Raw genomic sequence first — 22,688 nt, forward strand, 5'->3', positions numbered from 1 at the left:
CAGGTTGTAATAATAATAATAATAATTTTCTTCGTACAGTAATGAAATTGTATGGTAATTACAACTTCCTTGCTCACTATATGGTATAGCAGTACATGTACAGGACTTATATCATTATTCAAAGTCAGAAAAATACTTCTGAATAAGAAACATGCCTTTTCTGGACATTTCCTTCTGTAAGCTACACATAACTAGAAGAGAACTTAAGGGTGGCTGCTGCATACCCACCAAAAAGTATTATCGAGATGTTTCAAACCCAACCCAGTCCTTAATCCATCTATTAAAATTGTTTTGTTATCTATATAAATCATATATAAACATATATTTTTATTGATCATAATCACATACAGGTTCAACAGTTTGTAAACACTCCTCAACAAACTCTAAGAACAATGGTTCCTTCATCATACTCTCTATCTGTTTAGCTGGATTTGTACTAGTAGACAAGTCCTTCAGAATCTGTCGAAGATGTGCATTTTCTAGCATTTCTTTTAGTGGCAAGGAGCCCTCTGTAAAAATGAGCAAACACAGTAAATAGAGAGACATGGATTTTTGGGTTTACCATTGGTAAATATGCATTAACTGAATAACAAATCCCCTTAATGAGTCTTACTCTATGTGAAATATATTTACAACACCAAAATGTGAGTAACTGAATACATTGATGATGAGAATCAATTTGTTAGGGAAATGATACTAAAACAGATCAAGATGTTCACAATAAAATACAATTATTAGTAAGATGGACAGATAAATGAACTAAAACGTACATATTAAATATAGGACACCAAATGAAAACTGAAAATAGGGAAACATCCAATGTAGGAAATCATCTAAGAATATATGTTTTAAGTCACAAATATTGCAATCTAATTAAAATTAGATCTCCCAATCAAGGTCCAGAAATTTTGACAGCCCTTGTCGGACATTTTATCAAATTTCAGCAGACATTTGTGTCAGTCTTTTACCTGCCTAGGTCGAAAATAAAGTTTAAAATCCCTTTATTGTAGTTATTTAAAGATAAATATTGGAATTTTTGTTATTCCATCACATACTCTGTCTTTTACAAAATATCTGAACGAATGAATGAGTTCCCCTTTTGACCACACGTGGACGTGTAAACAAAACATCATGTCTTAGACTTTTTCATCACATTGGCAAACAGCCAAAAACTTCTGAGTGATGAAAAAAATGTTATTTTAAAAATAAAATCATGAACACATCTTGTATATTGATTTGAATGGGTTGTTGAATTCTGTATGAAAGATTCAATTGATGAATTAATAATTACAGACTACGACTGATTTATAGTTTCCGCACCATGTGCTTTCTTTACCACTGAAAAATATTGTTGGAGAAAATGGTGGAATTGTCAGTCTTTTTCTACTTTAATCAAGCAATAAATGTATGAAAATTCTCAGAGTCACTCCAATTAATTCGTATACACAATGGTGCTGCACATGTAGCGTTAATATAATTATGCAATCAACTCATCAGTTGCAGGTAAAATTGCAGTCGCAAGTGGCTGCACAGCGGCTAATTCATATTGACGTACACCTGTCAAATAATTTCCAATAAGCAATTAGGGGAAAGGTAGACAGGATGTTTGTACAGTAATAAAATCATGATGAATGTAGTTTATAAAGGTTGACAATTTTTTTTATGTCTGATATTGGAAAATGGTCGTCGGTCAATGACCAGCATTTTTTAACGTTTCCTGATCCATAAATAATATTAAGCATAAAAGATTTATTTAAAGTCAGTTTTACATATAACAATACAACATAAGCTCTGTAGAGCTTTTATCCCACATACATATAAGACAAACACAATACATAAAGCATATAAAACAGTAAGCACATCCTTGCTCCCAACTGCTCTCTGTTTAGTGATATGTTGCATGTGAGGTCTAAATAAACGGGGAGCAAGGGCAAGATCTAATTTTAATTGGAATACTGCTTTAAACACACAAGTTGATTAGATTACCTAAATCTTTGAGTCTTTCTAATGGTACACTATCTTCTGTTAGTGCTCCTGATAATGACACATCTGAAATAAATACTACTGGTACTTAACCTATTTATATGGTACGGTTAATTCAGAAATTATAATATTTCAAATTTTGCTCAATTTACAACAGACTTTAAATCACAACAATCAAAACACTTCTTTCGGGATTTTCACCATCACTGATTCAGGAGTTTCACCATCACTGATTCAGGAGTTTCACCATCACTGATTCAGGAGTTTCACCGTCACTGATTCAGGATTTTTCACGAAATAATAATTACAATTTCTGCTATTAAAAATACAGAATCCTAATATGTAATGCAAGCATTCAATTCTGTATTGTACAGTAACAATAACATATACATTTCTTATAATACCACAACACAAGTTTAAAGAAGGGATCAAGATTAACTGCATTATTTAAAAATCCAAAACCATTCTCCTAGTAATTTTGTGTAGTTTTGGTTGCTCATTTTATTTTGGTTTTTATTTCATCATGTAGTCTGAGTAGTCTTCACTCCATAAATGTGCACTGAATTAAATTTTGGACATAGATTTCAGTATAAGTTGAAATGTGTATGGCTTCTGCACATGAAAATATTTAATAAGAATAACTACTGAAAAAGAAATAACCAGCAAAAATGCTTGTTTCTCAAATCACTTTTAAATATATTTATCAAAGCCAAAAATTCTATCAAGTCATTGATTGATTGATAGCCCTTTAATGTGGTTTAATCAATGTGTTGTAATCAAAGTGTTTACTAAGCATACTTTGGAAATATTAAAACACAGGTAAAACCCAGTTTCTGATAAATATCACTTTCAGAAGATTAAATTTGAATTCACTGAAAGTAAACTGTGATGTACTGATAAAACAAACTGAATATAGTTAGAATCATCCATAAATCTAAAAGAAAACTTATAATTTATTGCAACATATATGGAGATGCTGCATGGGAGGTAACACTAATTTTGTTTTGGTACTTAACAACACATTATATATTCCATGTTTATGTGAGATCACAGAGAATTACCACAGGCACTAGTTTCAGGTAAGAAATGTGCATATTAGTTAATAAAACAAATGCCTGAGGATATAGTATTTGTCTGATCTTCTATCTTACCATTAGCCATTATATTGACTGGTTCTATTTGACCATCCTTCCTTGTGTCGATCAATCTATCACATCTTTGTCCTATAAACAAATATGATCAGTGTAAATATCACAATAAAACAGAATTTATATCACAATCACTTGATAGCTTTTATTCTATTATTATTTTACAATTCTAACATATTTAATCTCAATTTCAAATACTAAACAAGAACAATGTGATTTGAGGCAAACTGAGTTGAAATAATGTTTTGAGATGTTCAACAGTTTTGATCTCAGTTTCCGCTATATAGATCATGTATTATCGTCAAACAATCCTAGTTACTGGGATTTTATACATCTCATCTACCCCAAAAAAACTTGAGATAAAGGATACTACAGACACTGTAAAGTCAGCCTCGTATCTTGACCAACACTAAGAGATCGATGGAAAAGGAAATCTATTGACCAAACTATAATGTAAATGTGATGATTTTTCATTTCGTGTTGTCAACTTTCTATTCATCTGTGGCAACATTCCTTCAGCACCTGCGTATGGAGTTTTCATATCAAAACTCACACATTATGCCAGAGCTTGCTTAACTACACAAACTTTTGTACCAGGCTGGACTTCTTACAATTAGGCTTCTAGATAAGGGTTATGTTGATACAAGATTGAAGTCATCCCTACAGAAGTTTCATGGTCAGCATCATAAACTTGTGGATTATTATGGTGTATCAATCTGCACCATGAGAACTGATTTGTTCAATGTGTCATAGTTTTCCCTGACTGGTCTTTGATTACATTCTTTTGATTTCCACTACAATCTTGGTTCCCTTGATTACTATCTCATATATCAAAGGTGACATGGCAGTCAATGTAAGGACAACATCCAATTATACACAATGGGTTGTTTAAACTGTGTAAATTAGTGGATGGTATAAAGTGAATCTTCGTTGTTTTTTTTTTTTTTATTTTGTAATTTTTTGCAGAATCAATATCAACAGAACAGCAAAAATTAGGATAGTTATAAATTCAATTTTACACAAAATTAATATAACTAATGCCATTAAAAATTTCTAGATTCACAGGTTTGCTTCTTGTCAGAGGGAAGTTCATATAGTCAAATTAGTTCTATATCTGTTGAAAAGTAACGACGACCCATACTAGCATATATAACATACCTTTATGGGTTTTATAACATGGCAATGAGCAGCTGAAAACAAAATCAAAAGAAAAGTTTAATATACATACAAGTTATAATTTTATATACAAGTGTACAATTCATGTAATCTTCAATACTAGCCTACTTTTCCCTGCAGTCATTCTTCTTTGATAAATAAAACACAATAATATTGAAATAAACACTCTGGTCATATCATTGCATGTGACCACTCAAATCCTTGAGATGCAAAACATTGACATTCATGGAAATTTGAATTTAATGGATTTCATTACAATAAATGAATGAAAATTTTACATTTCATTGGCAATTTAAATTTGATAATTGACAGAACAAAAAAAGCCATAAAAGTTTAATTAGTATAGCATAGTACCCTCTACTGTTGAATTCTGGGAACTGTAAACTCATCATTAACATACCACTAAAAGACCTGTGTTAACTTTACTTACTACATAGTAAATGCTGTGTTCTTTACCATGTTTACCTAATACTTCAGTAAACACTGTGTACTTTACTGAATACTTCAATTAAAAGCTGTGTACTTTACTTACTACTTCAGTTAAATGCTGTGTACTTTACTGACTACTTCAGTAAACACTGTGTACATGTACTGGTACTTTAGTAAATGCTGTGTATACTTTACTGACTACTTCAGAAAACATGGTGTACTTTACTGAATACTTCAATAAACACTGTGTACTTTACTGAATACTTTAGTAAAGGCTGTGTACTTTACTGACTACTTCAGTAAACACTATGTACTTTACTTACTACTTCAGTGTACGCTGTATACTTTACTACTAAGTAAACGCTGTGTACTTTACTGACTACTTCAATTAAATGCTGTGCACTTTACTGACTACTTCAGAAAACACTGTGTACTTTACTTACTATTTCAGTGTACGCTGTATACTTTACTACCAAGTAAACGCTGTGTACTTTACTGACTTCTTCAGTAAACGCTGTGTATTTTACTGACTACTTCAATTAAATGCTGTGCACTTTACTGACTACTTAAGTAAACACTCTGTATACTTTACCGACTACTTCAGTAAACACTATGTACTTTACTTCTTCAGTAAATGCTGTGTACTTCACTGACTACTTCAGTAAACACTGTGTACATGTACTGGTACTTTACTCACTACTTGTGTAAATGCTGTGAACTTTACTTACTTCTTTAGTAAACATGGTGGACTTGAATCACTATTTAGTTATCACTAGTTAACTCTGTGTACTTTAGTTACTACTTAACAAAATACTGAGGACTACTACTTTATTGATGGGTGTTTCTAAAAAAGCAGAGGACACTTACCGTACTGGTGCACATGGTCCATGCTTCCAGTTTTTAGTAGAGTCTGAGTTGCTCATTTACTTTTGTTACTTTGAATGTATTATTTTGGTTATTTTATGTTCTTTGTTGTGTTTGTCTGTTTTCCATGTCTGGTCTTTGTCCCTGGATAACATTCCTTTGATTTCACCTAGAATCTAGGTTCCCTTGACAACTCTTAGTAAACACTGTGTACTTTACTTACTACTGCAGTAAACACTCTGAATTTCACTTTTTACTTCAGTTAAAACAGTGTGTGCTTTACTCACTACTTGTGTAAATGCTGTGAACTTTACTTACTTCTTTAGTAAACATGGTGGACTTGAATCACTATTTAGTTATCACTAGTTAACTCTGTGTACTTTAGTTACTACTTAACAAAATACTGAGGACTACTACTTTATTGATGGGTGTTTCTAAAAAAGCAGAGGACACTTACCGTACTGGTGCACATGGTCCATGCTTCCAGTTTTTAGTAGAGTCTGAGTTGCTCATTTACTTTTGTTACTTTGAATGTATTATTTTGGTTATTTTATGTTCTTTGTTGTGTTTGTCTGTTTTCCATGTCTGGTCTTTGTCCCTGGATAACATTCCTTTGATTTCACCTAGAATCTAGGTTCCCTTGACAACTCTTAGTAAACACTGTGTACTTTACTTACTACTGCAGTAAACACTCTGAATTTCACTTTTTACTTCAGTTAAAACAGTGTGTGCTTTACTCACTACTTCAGTTTAAACTGTTTACTTTACTTACTACTTTAGTAAACACTGTGGACATTTATATCTGTGATTCCTTTTAGAACAAACTTCACATGATCCAACTGTCATCTTAATCTGCAATACAATACAGTCTGGATGCAAGGAGACATACATTTGATATTCGATGGGGGATTTGGAAAGTAATTTATTTCATCACATTATCGGCTAAAATATATATTTTTCCCATACATCAATTTAAATGATGTATTGTCATACATGTATATGTAAAAGCATAATATTTGGATCAGAGTGATTTGAAAGGAACAAAATATTATATCTACCATGTTTAAGTTCAAAATATTTCTTTTCAAAAAGATCAGTCAAATTATTTATTATAAACTACTTCAAAGTCTCCCAACCATCATAACTAATGGTCATTCCCTATCCAATTTACCTGGGAAGGGGGAAATTAAGGGATTTAGGATTTGAAATAATCTAAGAAAAACAAAACTAACGAGGGAAAAAAGACACATAAAATTACCAAAATAATACATATGAAACAAAAGTTTGTAAGCAATTTGGACTCTACTGAAAACTGGGACATGATACACATATTAAAACCTATTTTCCTGTACATTAACTCCTTTTGGGTTAACTGTGGGTTGTTGATTAGCACTTCTTTGAGGTAGGGCTTGAGGTAGAAAAAGCCATGGAAGCATACATTAATATAACAAGAATAGGTATGGTGAATATGTCAAAGAGGCAAAACCCAACAAGGATGAAAATGTCAGCCCAAAGCCACCCATTGGTCTTCGATGAACAATGAGGAAATCCCGATACCCCAAGGCAGGCTGTAGCTGCCCCAAAATATCATTATACAACATGTACACAGATACAGCAAAAGAGTTGTCCCTATATACTCAAGTAACATAAATATATTAAAGGTGAAAATGAATCAAGACATACAGAGGCCAGAAAGTTGTGACTTGGGACAGACCCAAAAAATGTGGTTGGTTTAAAATATTTTGGCATGATCACAAACCTCCCACTTTAAATTTGGCCACTGTGGAAAAAATACTACACAATTAATCACACCTAAATTGGCTAAAAGTATGCCCATCAACCACCCCTCCAGTTAACAAGAAAGGGTCTTTTTTAAATATATCTGATCTTCTGAGCAGGATGGTAGACAACCTTTAGAAACAGGAAATGATTCACATGTACAATATTTTTGTCGTTGTTAAGTTCTTTTGCAAGATTTTCCCAGCCATTATTTGATTATGTGTGCATGATGATTGATGTCAAGTAAAACGTCATATGCATAGCCTCATAGGGCAGCAGGATAAGTCACATGCATCTCTAATTTGGGCAAGGAAAACTTTAAGCATCAGGCAAGCAATATTAGCGTTTAAATAAAAAATTCTCACATCAATACTATTTTATGGGGGAAACTTTAGGTGCCTTTGCTTTAACTGTTTGTTTACATGGACATGTGGTCTACTTCTACAGTAAAGTGTTGGTGTTATTTTATTTATTAAATTTAGATATTTTGATTTATTGATCAAAATAAGCTTTTAAGACGATGATTTTTTTTAGTACTTTTTTCGTATCAAATATCCTTTGCATTGAATAGTTTACTCATTATTTCAAATATAATCTTCTGAACATTGGCTTTGCAGTCATGATAAAACTATTACTTTAAAGTAGTTTTATCAACTTGATACACACGTACACAAATTATGTACGTGTGTGCCAATATTGGCAATTTTCTTTGAAATTAAGTACATCGCATTCTTCGTATGCATTTCTCTTATTTTATATACTAGAGATTATTGATTATATAATAAAATATACAGTTGTTTGATGAAAAAAAATATGGCTCTTGAACATCATGTAATGGAATTTTCTGGGATTTCCGGTTAGTTTGCAATGCCAAAACAAAAACGCATTTTATGCAAAATCAGTTGATTGAACATTGTTAGGTATTGATTCAGAATGGCAGACGATCGAAAAATTGAATTTGTCAGTGTTCTTATCCCTAGGACATTAGACCAGCGAATTTTGCTGACACAGTTTGAAAATAGAGAACTCTGGTTTCCAAGTGGCCAGAGAGACGAGGAAGAAACTCTCCAGATAGTAGCACTAAATTTGATTCAAAAGGCAGGTTTCCTATAAATCGACCAGTTATTATTTATTCATGCTGGTTCCATCAAGTATTTCAAAATCGTTATTTATTTCGTTGGGGTCCTACCAATAAAAATATCAGAAATGCATCTAAAAAAAAATTCCGTGACTGTGTTTCCATATAACCATGCATTTTATGTTTATCTTTCATGTTTTCATCGGATATTTTCATTTTTTGTTTATAGTCAAAATGCGAGGTTTTATCATTGGACGCCATTTTGTGGGAGTAACGTTCCGGCGAATTGACCTGCGGGATGTTTTTGTCTAGATATAACGTAATAGCAAATAAAAATATTTAAGAATGATTGAAGTACAAAGTTGAAAGACCTGGCTGTAAAATAAATTTTTTACCAGATGCAGAAATTCCATTAAAAACATCCAAATTTGATTTTAAATCTGCACATGTAAGATTCCATTAACACCAGAATCGATAAGTCCTGAGAAGCACATTTCCGAATAGCGATCAGCAAATATTTAGGATTTTTAATGGCGCAACGAAATTTATTCACACATCATTTTGTCAAAGATAAAATTTATTTGAAAATCATGTGGTGAGTATGAAAGTAGTATAATGAAATTAAAAAATGAAGGTTTTCATAATTTTTTGTGATCATTGCCTTTGGAATGAAAAAAAAAACTTTAAACCTTTAAATGATAAAAATTCCTTCCACCATTGGAATAAAAATATGCAGTCAACTGTAACATAACAAGATGTCAGCTTCTAGGCCAGATCACTTCGTGTTTTAATTCGGTAATATTATCTTCCAAACAAGGTCTGTTGGGACTTATTTTTCTTGTAATGATATAGTTTTGTTGAAAAAATATTCTTAAAATGTCTGAATTTAAAGTTGATTTTTACACCTTGAAATTTAGGTCCAATGATAAAACCTTGCATTTTGACTATAAACAAAAAATGAAAATATCCGATGAAAACATAGAAGATAAACACAAAATGTGTGGTTCTATGTTATAGAGCTGGTGTTTCCGCTAACCTGACCAAACTTTATTTTTTTATGGTTTGTAAAAAAACATGGATCTTTGGCATTCTGTTGTCATTTTTTACTGGAATGGCTTTGCTTTCTGATTTGGTAATCTGGTTCCCTGGTCAATATCATAAGCGTCCCTACCCTAGGATTGCTAAAATAAATGTATACTCAGGTTACCAGCGACGGATATGCACAATATATGAGTAAATTGCCGCTTGTGAAATAAAATAAAAACAAAGATTTGATTATCTAAATTAACTTTATAATTGTGAATTTACATCAATAGATGATATAAGTAATTTGAAAAAAAAATTTTAAACATGTTTTTCTTTAAATTTGAATATTTTTATTTATAAAAGTAAATAAAGTAAGTCAAATTCACTCAGCCAATCAAAAGAGAGACGTCACTGGTGACCCAGAGTTATATTTGAGAGAAACTTGTGGAATAAAAATATTACCGGGGCTTCCAGATTATCCGATGTGGATGTTCAAAATTTATTTAAAAAAAAATAAACAAACATAAAACTTACCTACAGACCTTTAATACTGAAAATACAGAATTTTTTTTTTGGCCTGAAACAATTCATAAAGTTGAAGTGATTGTTGTCGTATGGGTACTACAATTGTGGGTACAGAATTGTATACTACATGTAAACTGTACCTGTGTGTTGGGTGATATACATTTTTTATTCAACTATGTACTGCCAAATTTTACAGTACCCCAGATAGAACTCTTGTTAAATGTGAACACTCCTAAGGAAACAGAAAGATTGCAGAGATGTTGTTGGCCTCTTTATAAAACTTTGTCATCCTCTCTTTATTGGGAAAATATGTGCATATTTGAAAATTGAGAATTCATTGTACAAAACCTTGATTTGTACTTTAAATGATAAATTTTATATTTACATACTGTGAAAGTACTTTAATTCGTGGAAGCCCCTTTTAATGGATTAGGGAAGAAACACAAGTTTGTTGATTCTTGAATTTGTGGTTTTGAGGTTTTCAGTATACATGTGAAAGGGATTCTCCTTTTCATTGGGAACCAAATTTCATGGTTTGGCATACCCATGAAAACCATGTAAATTTGTACCCTACGAACAATAGTGCTTTTACAATATACAGTAATTAATGTGTAAAAATTAACAAATTTCTTCTCCAGTAGTGTGGGTGTTTAACAAGGAGACAATATAATACCTAATCTATTCAAAATATTTATTAATGATCTTCTAGATTACTTAATAAATTCTCCAGACCCTATAATTGTAGATGATCATCCAGTTCAATGTTTGCTACAAATGTACATTGTATATGCAGACAATGTCATAATACAAGGAAGGCCTTAAGTGCAGGCAAAGCATTTAGAAGGTTCCCTTTAAAATAAAACAGATTTCATGTCATTTACAGTTATTGCTGAATTAGTATCATTTCATCTGTGGGAGCCAGTAAAAGATATTCAAAATATTTGTAATTAATTTATCAGTCAAACAGTTTCTGGATTGGCGAAGATTGCCTTGTTTTAACCACAACTAGAAGTAGTTTTTTTCTTAACATGTCTGAGGAGTTCTGAAAAAATAACATGGGGGTCTTTGAATTGTTTTGTCTAGCAAGTGTTGTAATTATATTTCAAAGCTTCGATGAATAGAGGTGTGGCATTTTGCTTTGACAAAATTTTCTTAAGAGGTCAATATGATAAATTTTTCTATACTTTTAAGAGCAAGCAAAGATCACTTTCTTCTATCAACTTCATTAAATGGACTACAGTCCAAACACAGTAACTACACTAGCTTAAAAAAATATTGTGATGAATATAAATGTTAAACGATAGCATTTTTTGGTATTAACATTGATTTGCTTATAGAGTCTTTACATACATGTAGTAATTAAAATACTATATTTAAAAGAAGTTTCTGGTATGACATGGGTTGTGTCCGTATTGTATAACTTATGATGTACCATGATTTTCAGCCCTGCATGGGAAGAATTTGGATTGATTTTACATACCATGGGGACCAGGGCTTGACATTAAAATTTTAACTAACTTGTCCCTTTGTTCAAGTGCATGACAGATTTTACTTGCCCGAACTCCAAAACCACTTGCCCAACATTTTCCTGACAGAAAATTGCATTTGTCCTAATACCATGCCATTTAGAATGTTATTTGTCAATGTTTTCTTACATGTAGTAATGTAGTTACTTTCCTAGTGACAATTGTGTGGCCATTTTCGACCACTACTTTGTTAGAACTGACAAAATATAAGATGTCAAACTCTGAAAATGTGTATTTTGCCAATTTGGTGCCGATTTCCGGTGTAAATTTCAAGACACGATTCACATTTTCGGCACTTATTTGATATCTTATGATATTAATTGGGGGAGTTTTATGTTTAAAGTAATAATATTTTTTAGTATTATTAAGTGTTTCATTTAAAAAATACGCTTTTAAGCTTTATTATAGCCAAAATTTACTTCGAATGTCACAGTCAAACTCTCAACAGAGATTGAAATGGAAACGCTATCTGATTGGTTGTTTTTTTATAGCGGAACTTTCCAATTGGTAGTTTTTTATATAACACATGTACCTGTGAAAGGGGAAAACCAGATTAGATCGAAAATAGCAGTGCAAGTTGCCAAAGAATCCCGACGAATAAATCGTGAATAACAAGACATTTTCTGAAGATATTTCGAGATAAATATGATTATTTTAAACTTTTTAAATTCTTACACCTGGATTTTTTTTACTTGCCCGATCGGGCTAGCACTGATTGACTTTCACTTGTCCGAACGGGATTTTCAGTTGTCCCGGGCAATCGGACAACCGTTAGTGTCGAGCACTGGGGACATAACTTTTTGTAGGTTTAAACTGGTCTGGAGATGGCATGCCAGTAAACTGCTAGTACTCCTTAGTTTGAACACTTGTGTGATTTATGTTCAGTTTCTTTAATTCTGTTGTTAAAAGTTTGACTGGTAAAAGTGTTCAGCATGATGAGATATTTTTGTGGTCAAATTTTCATTTTAATCTGTTAAGCCGTGTTGGAGTTATTGCCCTTTTTCAACTATTTAATTACATTTAAAAGTATTTGAACCCATTCCTGGTATCACGTTTAAATAATGTGTCCATAAAAGTTTGCCCAACTGTTCAGGTTTCCATCAGTACTAAATACTTAGCAAAACATTAATCAGTTCTGTTTATTTTAATTAAGGTTGGAAATCAATATCAAAATATGAATTTAATATTGAATGCATATAAGGATTTTGAGGGAGTACTGTGAGTAAATCACATTGGTGAACTTATAAAAAGAATATTAATAGGATAATAAATTGAAAAGAGTAATTGACTAAAACATGATCACGAGTGCCTAGATTTAAAGAGAGTGCTGAACTTGTTTCGCATACGATTTAAGTCTTTTTGTTCTTCGTAGGAGTAATCATAGTTTGATACCAATTGATTATCCTATTCATTGAATACATTTCCACCATTATTAGTAGTAATTTTCTACAAAAATTTTTTATTTTGTGAACAGTGTATTGGTATTCGTGTCCTGATGTTTTGGCGGGAGAAAGTCCAAGAGTGAAATTACAGAATTTATTTAACAGTGTAAAATATCATTTTTTTTTTACACAGGGAACAATCTGTAAATTACTGCTATCTAGAAAATAATATACCATACATATTTTATGTGTATATGGAATGTTGAGCTGGAATGTTATTAAACACCTCTTGACCAGACCTTGATGGCATGTTGATCTCATGCAGAGGCCCCTCTTCTTCAGAGAGATGTACTCAAATGCCAGGGGTGTAGAAATTTAAAAATGTAACTACGGTAACTTGAAATTACATAAACCTATGGAGATGTGTTGGGCCTACAGAGTTTGACTTTAGTTAAATATTCCTGAAATTGAAGATACACATGTACATTTGTACATGTAGTACAACTTCGAAATTTCAAAATACCATATTGGTATATTGTACATGTTGTAAGATGGTTTGTCTGGTTATCTCATCAGATATGTGGAATTTTAGAGGTGTAACTACATTGTATTCCTATTTGTTAGGATCTGATGCAAATATGATACTTACCAGTAATTGGTCGACAATGCAATTTGTATCATTATTTTTTAAATTGGTCATGTTTGTGCTATTTTAGTTCAAATTCAACAAATTATAAAACACATCTGTATATAATGGCATACTTATATTCATTACAATAATTGTACATGTAATATAATAATGGTTAGTTAATAGAACTGTATATTTATAGATGACAGGTCAGTCCATTGGAATAGATAGAGTAGCCAGAACCACATTTATCCATTTTGTTAACTCCCCAACAGTTGTTAGTTTAGTTTATATATCACAGCCAGTCAGAGATATTTCTAAAGTAAGTAAAAAATAAAAGATTAAAACTAGTAACAGTTCACATATCTACAATTATAGGTACTATGTATACCAGATAGATCTCATTACTAAATTAAGTACAACAATGTTTTGTAAGAAAAAGAAATAAAACAGCATACTACCATGACCAAGGAAAGAAAACATACAAATACAACCAAGAAAAGGAAACATACAAATACAACCAAGAAATGGAAATATACAAATACAACCGATAAAAGGAAATATACAAATACAACCAAGGAAAGAAAACATACAAATACAACCAAGAAAAGGAAACATACAAATACAATCAAGAAATGGAAACTTACAAATACAACCGATAAAAATGAAACATACAAATACAACCAAGAAAAGGAAATATACAAATACAACCAGGAAAAGGAAATATACAAATACAACCAGGAAAAGGAAACATACAAATACAACCAAAATGGGAAATATACAAATACAACCAATAAAAGGAAATATATAAATACAACCAAGGAAAGAAAACATACAAATACAACCAAGAAAAGGAAATATACAAATACAACCAAGGAAAGAAAACATACAAATACAACCAAGGAAAGAAAACACACATAGAATCAAGAAGTGGAAACATACAAATACAATCGATAAAAATGAAACATACAAATACAACCCATAAAAATGAAACTTACAAATACAATCATGAAAAGGAAATATACAAATATAACCCAAAAAAAAGGAAACATGCAAATATACAAACACAACCAAGAAAAGGTAATATACAAATACAACCAAGAAAAGGAAACATACAAATACAACCAAGAAAAGGAAACACACAAATACAACCAAGAAAGGGAAATGCACAAATACAACCAAGAAAACAAAACTCACAAATACATCAAAGAAAAGAAAACACACTAATACAACCAAGAAAAGGAAATGCACAAATGCAACCAAGAAAATAAAACACAAATACAACCAAGAAAAGAAAACACACAAATACAACCAAGAAAAGGAAACATGCTAATACAACCACGAAAAGGAAACATACAAATACAACCAAGAAAATAAACCACAAATACAACCAAGAAAAGAAAACACACAAAAATACAACCAAGAAAAGAAAACACACAAATACAACCAAGAAAAGGAAACATACAAATACAACCAAGAAAAGGAAACGTGCTAATACAACCAAGAAAAGGAAACATACAAGTACAACCATGAAAATAAACCACAAATACAACCAAGAAAAGAAAACACACAAATACAACCAAGAAAAGGAAACATGCTAATACAACCAAGAAAGGGAAATATACAAATACAATGGAATATACTCAGTAACTACTGTACAGTGAACAGATATACAGTTCATGACCTTATAAATGAAAAATTGAAAATGTTGTTTGTTTCAATTATTATTGAATGTATTTACAGTTCATGTTGTATCACTTATGATAAGTTAGATGTCATTATTAATCAATTATCTAAAAACTGCTTTTTATGATTGACAACAAAGGGGTAATTAAAGACACAAGAACAATTTTGATAAATGATAACAATGTTAAATTATACATGTGTCTTATAATGTGAGGTAGGCAGTAGAATGTAATGTTCATATTTTGATTAACATTGCATGATTATTATGTTAAGTTGAGATTTATATGAATTTCTCATGTACTTTTTCACAATTTTTTTCTTGATTGAAGTGAAAAATCATATGAAGTTCGTAGATTGGTATATTAAATTATATTTTCAGGTCAATGTATCAGCCATTTGGTTGTCACTTGAAGAAATGGAAGACCGAATAAAGATGGCACCCACAGGAATTATGGGATTGGAGCCATTACATCTGCTAAAAAACCTATTAGACGGTAGGAAATGCCTGTAATACTGGCATATTAGGATCACATGAATTCATATTGTGTTATTTTTGACCTGTGGTTGCCACAAATTTTACTAATTTCAAATCTAAAGATATTGCTGCAGTGTAATTGAATAATTAAATGATTCTGATCTTTGCTTTGAGTAAAAACTTCTGCAGTCACATGCATAACATTGAAAAAAGAAACAGAAATATTGATCAACATGTAAACAAAACAAAACAAAAACACACAGAATCCTATTAAGATACAATACATGTAGCTACAAGGATTTACTAACAGTAATAGACAAAAGGAATAAGTAGGTGAAGTTTCATCTCCTAAATCAGTAAGTTGCTGTACTGCTATATAAATACTTTAATGAGAATTAAATATTTTCTTATCAGGAATTTTGAATACGACCATACAGGAAATGAATGTAGAATATATAGAGACAGACAAGTCAGATTCTTCACAGTTAACTGCTGCTGAATCTTTGATTAAATCAGCAAGGTTTGGCAAGAAAGGTAAGCAAACCTTGGTTGTCTAATGCTGGTGTACTAGCCCCTCAGTGTGAAAGGTCAATAAAGGTAAGCAAACCTTGGTTGTCAGATGCTGGTGTACTGTCCCCTCAGTGTGAAAGGTCAAGAAAGGTAAGCAAACCTTGGTTGTCTCATGCTGGTGTACTGGCCCCTCAGTGTGAAAGGTCAAGAAAGATAAGCAAACCTTGGTTGTCCCATGCTGGTGTGCTGGCCCCTCAGTGTGGAAGATCAAGAAAGGTAAGCAAAACTTGGTTGTCCCATGCTGGTGTGCTGACCCCTCAGTGTGAAAGGTCAAGAAAGGTAAGCAAACCTTGGTTGTCCCATGCTGGTGTGCTGACCAATAAGTTTGGAAGGTCAAGAAAGGTAAGCAAACCTTGGTTTTTTCATGCTGGTGTACTGGCCCCTCAATGTGAAAGGTCAAGAAAGGTAAGCAAACCTTGGTTGTCTCATGCTGGTGTACTAGCCCTTCAGTGTGAAAGATCAAGAAAGGTAAGCAAACCTTGGTTGTCACTTTCTGGCGTACTGGCCCCTCAGTGTGAAAGGTCAAGAAAAGTCAGCAACTTCTAAATGTTTGTTGGCTCATGGTTGTGTGGTTGCCTTTCAGTGTGTAAGATCAAGAACATTTAAATTCATCAAAATTGAATTCCATTTGATTGCTGCTTTGTAACCTTTTTTTCATAATTTATACATTGTAGTTCCAATTTGTTTATTGTCCGATATTAAAATGTTAGTTTGTGATTTTTACTAGTGGGATTCTATCGATTCATTAATATGCCAATAGCAATCGTGCAAATTTATGTTACTCTACAATGAATCATAGTGGAGAAATTTACCTTCTTCATCAATTTTAGCTCTGAATTATGTTTTTCTTCAGATCGCTATTTTGTAACTTGTAGATACAGTATATGTTATCTTGTACATTGTATCTTACAATATAGCATCAATATTGTAGTTTGTTCAACATATTTTAAATTACAAATTGTGAGAGACAAATAGAAAAACTATCGTGCATGTTGAGTTTCAAACATGTTTTATGCAGTCCAATATGACAATGAATATATGGAATATGTTAAAACTACTTAAAGGATATAAAAAAAATTCAGGAAAATGTCAAAATCTGTTTTTTTTTTTTTTTGTCTTTCAGAAACCATGATTTCCGAGTGGGATTAAATATAACTAAACATTGTTTTATTAGTTCCAGTTTCCTACTATAAGTTCTCATATTTGTATCATTTCAAAAACTTTAAAAAAAATTGTACAAACTTTTTGTGCATTAGCTTGGTCATCAATTTAATTATTTAATTACTTAAGTCATGTCAACCTGTTAGGTAGTTAATCGAAATATACAGAACGTGACTTGTGTGTTGGTCCACCTGTGTAACAGCACAGCAACAATATACAGAATGTGACTGGCGTGCTGGTCTACCGGCATAATAGCATGGTGACAATATGCAGAATGTGACTGGTGTGGTGGTCCACCTGTGTAATAGCACGTGACAATATACAGGATGTGACTGGCGTGCTGGTCTACCTGTGTAATAGCACGGTGACAATATACAGGATGTGACTGGCGTGCTGGTCCACCTGCGTAATAGCATGGTGACAATATACAGGATGTGACTGGCGTGCTGGTCTACCTGTGTAATAGCACGGTGACAATATACAGGATGTGACTGGCGTGCTGGTCCACCTTTGTTATAGCATGGTGACAATATACAGGAAGTAGCTGACACGTCTGTGTAATGTAAATCATATAACTGTATACATGTGTTTAGTGTAACACTTAGGGTTTAAGAACCCTTTATTATATGCATAAATTAGAAAAAAGTCATATGACTAGTTTTCAGACAACAATCTAGAGGTTAATTAAGATTATGTATAAGAATTAAAGTTCAGGTAGACTAAGACAATGTGTTACAAATTGAAGTATGCAAAAATTGCTTAAATACGCCAATTAGTTGAATTTAGAAGTTCATGGTTATAAATATAATGAGACATAATAACATTCATTTTCATAAGAGAATTAAATCATATAAAATTTTGTATTTATATATAATTCATTGATTGATTCTTTTTTTTTGTTTTCATCATCATATCGTCACCCTATGAAACTAAAATTTTATCAAAAATCATTCATTTTTGTTGTTATAGAAAGTATTAGAAGAGCACAAATAAACGATGGTCATTAAAGGTCATGGTAGGTTACTGCCATATTTGTAGTGTCGTAATCAGACTTATAGTCTTTTACCGTAAAAGTCATGTGACTCCTCAGGAGCGAAGAAATGCATCTTTAAAATGTTTTTTTTTTTTTAGTTAAAACTAGGCATTTTAAACAGAAATGACTAGTTTTCCTTGAAAACTAAAGAAAGCTCTGTGCATACTCAAATTTTGAAAAAAAATGTGCTACACTAAGAAGTTATAATGAGGTTTTCTTTATCTTTTGCAGAACAAGCTTTGTTTTTTAAAGAATTCATGGATTTTTGTTTGCCTAGCCACTATATGAGTTATGAAAATTTTGGGAAATACATGGATTATAAAGGACTTAAAACCAATGGAAATATGTCAGATTATTTCAGGTTTGTGTAGCACATCTGTTTTACATGATATTTGACAATAATTGAGATACATGGAATGAAACTGAATGAAATTTATATGAAAAATATCCTGATATAGCAATTGATATGCTCTGAATGAGTTAGGAGGGTGTTGCCTTGACCATGTAAAATGAAGGGACCAAGAAAGAAGCAAATTGATTATTATGGTACCAAGGGAAATAACTCAACTTAAAAATGGCTTAAATTGTGGAAACTTGCCCTAATTTTGAGGATGCAACATTTGTAGTAATATCAAACAGCACCTGTGAAGCATTTAATTTTCACAGACAAATACAGTTGTGTTTTTTATCTATAAATAGGGCTTTTGACCTTCATAAGAGAAAGTTTTTGACCTTCAAGGAAGTGTTATTAGGTCTTGCTGCCTTGGAACCCAGTACCCAACATGGTGGTATGCCAGCAGAAATGAGATGTCGTTATATCTTTAGATATTATGACAAAAATTCTGATGCTAATCTACAGTTTGAAGAGTTCAGGTAATCAAAGTAGCAAGTAATAACAAAATTATTATTATTAAAAGTTATTCGGCTTTTATACCAGTATAAAAATTATATGATCTGCAACAAAATTCACGGAAAGCTAAACTAAGGTATTACTTTTTTGGCATCCATGTTAGATTTTATGTTAAGTTTTCTTAGGTTTGATTTGGTCAATTTAGTGTGGACCACTTGTGCTAGATGAATAATATTTGGTATGCAGTTGCAAGTTAGGATCACTACTCCACAATACCCAGTTTTTAGTGGAGTCTGAGTTGCTCATTTGCTTTTATTACTTTGTATGTATGATTTTAGTTACTTATTGTTCTTTGTTGTCTATGTCTGTTTTCCATGTCTGGTCTTTGTCCCTGGATTACATTCTTTTGATTACTGCTATAACCTTGGCTCCCTTGATTACTCTTTTATATCTGTTTCATGTATCTTTATATAACTTCAATAATTTATTGTTGTTATCTGATTACATTATTGAAAATTCCATATTTTTTAATAAAAACTTTAAAACACTTGTGAATTTTTGTTAGACCAATAAATTCAAAATTTAACATGTTAGACTGTCTATATCATTCAGTGAGTGATATAAAATGTACTGACATTTTTAAAAATTGGGTCTCTTCCAAAAAAACTGCTAAGACTACATGTCAAAATGCCAGGTAATGCTGAATGTTCAAAGTGCAAACTGATGAGTAAGGTTACTTTACAGACTTAATTTAGTCAGTGATTATGTTTTAGATTGATGGTAAAGGACATCCGAAGTTTTAAGAACCTTGGATTAGACGATGTGTCAATTGATGAGGATGCTGTTAAAAGTGCTAAGTATGTGTTATGTGTAAAGTGATTCATGGTGATAAATTAGTCTGATACAAATGTATAAAGTCATATAATTTTTATTTAGCTGAGGAATTATAATTTAATATCTGCCTGTGGACGTTGAATAACTTGGAGAAAAATTTACTGTTCCGATACCCTAGTAGCTTATAAATAAATAATGTTATACTTTTTTAAATCAACTACAAATTCAGTCAATCAATAAAAAAAGAAAACATTTGGAAAGCTTAAGTGAGAGTAGATAAACTCTGGACAAGGATCATGTTCAACATTACACTATTCCATTTTGAGCAAACGTTTTTGAGTGTACAATGTATGTCCAAATATAACACTAGTGAATGTGTTATGTTTTTGAGTGTACAATGTATGTCCAAATATAACACTAGTGAATGTGTTATGTTTTTGAGTGTGCAATGTATGTCCAAATATAACACCAGTGAATGTGTCATGTTTTTGAGTGTACAATGTATGTCCAAATATAACACTAGTGAATGTGTTATGTTTTTTAGTGTACAATGTATGTCCAAATATAACACCAGTGAATGTGTCATGTTTTTGAGTGTACAATGTATGTCCAAATATAACACTAGTGAATGTGTCATGTTTTTGAGTGTGCAATGTATGTCCAAATATAACACTAGTGATTGTGTCATGTTTTTGAGTGTACAATGTATGTCCAAATATAACACTAGTGAATGTGTTATGTTTTTGAGTGTACAATATATGTCCAGATATAACACTAGTGAATATGTTATGAATTCACAGGTTGTTTGGGTCAGAGAGTAAGAACAAGTTACCATTAGGAGAGTTTTTACAGGCTGTTGGACAGCTCAAGTTTAGAGGCACCTCTGTATTGTTCAGACTCCAGCATTCTGCTACTAACTCATTAAAGGCGTAAGATAGTCTGTATTTAGGAAGACATACTTTTTATTGACTATTTTTAGTTTTTAACCAAGTTATAGAATATAACCATCTTAGGGAAAGCAAGCCTTATGAACCAAAAAGCAGGTTATGAATAAATGTAAATATCTTAAAATTGTATTGGTCAAAAATAAGGTGATGGAATCTGTAAGAATCATGCAAAATTGAAAAATCATGAATTATGTCCAGGGGATGCAGAAAAACAAGTTCAGTTACAGAAGAATGATAGGGAAATGTGAGTTATCTCCCTTTGACGATATAACTACATTGCATTTCATATAATTTAAATCTTGAATAACTGACAAAAATTAAATGAATGCCATTTTTGTATTTCAGATAACATTTTAAATTCATTTTTCCACCATGATTTGCCAACAGCTTGATTCTTACAGAAAATAGTACTTAAGTGTCAGTCTCTGTAAGAATCAGGCAGTGGGTGAAACATGGTATGAAAAAAAAACATCATTTTGAAAGTTCAATATGACTATTTACACCATCAGAATCAAGAAAAAAAAGAGATTTTCCATATCATTTTGGTAGATTGAGTTATGATTTCATTGAAATGCTCTGAAAATGGACATTTCAAAATCAGATAACTCTGTTAATACCCCATTTTTTTTAAACATTCTACTGAAATCCAGTGATGCAGAGATCATATAATGGTCTTTTCAAATAGACAAAGCATCCTTAAGTGAAATAATATTGTCAGATTCATAGATTTTTGACATGCATATTTCTGATTTTGCCCATATTGCCTGATTCTTACAAAAACTTTCTTTTAAAACAATCCTGATAATATCATTTGTAAGTGATGACCCTAAATCTCAACATTATTTAGTTGAGGATTATTAAAATTTGAATTGTAAACTGCAGACCAATTTATGCTAATGATATCTCAGTACAAAATTAGTTTATACAAAACAACCTATATTGCCCAAACCAATCAGAGGGCTTATTTCACATCAAATTAAATAAACCTAAAAATACTGCATCGTTAAAAAGCTACTCTATTGGGATTTACATTTTTTAATTGAAATTTTCAATTTTAAAGAAAGAAAGAGTGCATGGTCATTAGTTCAGTTGAACTAACTTGTACTTTGGAAACATAATCTTGTAAGTAATGCAGTGTAATATAATTTCTATTATATGTATATTCAGGTTGGAGAAACTAGTAGATGCTGGAGCTTCAATAAGGGATGAGTCAATGGAACCACCCTCTAAAAGATGTCGTCCAAAGTTGCTAGATTCAGTCAGAAATTCACCACCAAGGAAACTGAATATGACAGGTAAACTTCAAGTCACTGTGGTCTTATCTGAAATAAGACACTCATTATAGTAACATGTCTTTAGAAGTTTCCAATGAAGATCTAAGCTTTATAATGTCTTGTTATTTTGGATTTCAGTTGTTATCTAGAAATTAAACTATAACTTTGGTAAGGTTAAAATGTACATTTTTGTTTTACTTTATATGGGTTAAAATGCATTTGATAATTTCTTAAAATTGTTTATTTAGTGAACTTTAGAGGTAAGATATTAAATAGTTCTTCACAAGAGTCCAGCACAACAAAACATGATACAG

The 22,688-nt window shown here is 31.7% G+C and overlaps 2 protein-coding genes across 3 annotated transcripts in view; one reads left to right on the plus strand and one right to left on the minus strand.

The window, feature by feature from the left end:
- Nucleotides 1-314: 314 nt before the first annotated feature.
- Nucleotides 315-7,831, minus strand: LOC148608686 (zinc finger HIT domain-containing protein 3-like). Of its 2 annotated transcripts, none has more exons than XM_088544025.1 (6): nt 7,745-7,831; nt 6,373-6,452; nt 4,290-4,321; nt 3,135-3,206; nt 1,987-2,049; nt 315-509 (listed from the first exon to the last, which is right to left on the minus strand). In XM_088544025.1, exons 2-6 carry the CDS (start codon nt 6,444-6,446, stop codon nt 328-330), a joined length of 423 nt encoding a protein of 140 aa, XP_088400151.1. In that variant the 5' UTR covers nt 6,447-6,452; nt 7,745-7,831; the 3' UTR covers nt 315-327. The 2 variants fall into 2 exon arrangements, with proteins under 2 accessions (XP_088400151.1, XP_088400152.1); XM_088544026.1 differs by lacking the exon at nt 7,745-7,831 and adding an exon at nt 7,512-7,663.
- Nucleotides 7,832-8,202: 371 nt separating this feature from the next.
- The window catches only part of LOC148608687 (uncharacterized), a 28,762-nt gene continuing 14,276 nt past the window's right edge, over nt 8,203-22,688 (plus strand). Inside the window, exons 1-9 of the mRNA XM_088546605.1 lie at nt 8,203-8,477; nt 13,747-13,866; nt 15,610-15,724; nt 16,120-16,239; nt 18,701-18,830; nt 19,169-19,342; nt 20,093-20,176; nt 20,954-21,082; nt 22,268-22,395. Coding sequence (XP_088402731.1) covers nt 8,313-8,477; nt 13,747-13,866; nt 15,610-15,724; nt 16,120-16,239; nt 18,701-18,830; nt 19,169-19,342; nt 20,093-20,176; nt 20,954-21,082; nt 22,268-22,395 — 1,165 coding nt within the window. The 5' untranslated portion in view covers nt 8,203-8,312. The remainder of the gene's footprint in view (nt 8,478-13,746; nt 13,867-15,609; nt 15,725-16,119; nt 16,240-18,700; nt 18,831-19,168; nt 19,343-20,092; nt 20,177-20,953; nt 21,083-22,267; nt 22,396-22,688) is intronic.

Source organism: Perna viridis, chromosome 9 (genome assembly GCF_037379345.1).
Source record: "Perna viridis isolate PV_CMFRI_1.1 ecotype Kerala chromosome 9, ASM3737934v1, whole genome shotgun sequence".
In the NCBI taxonomy this organism is placed as follows: domain Eukaryota; kingdom Metazoa; phylum Mollusca; class Bivalvia; order Mytilida; family Mytilidae; genus Perna; species Perna viridis.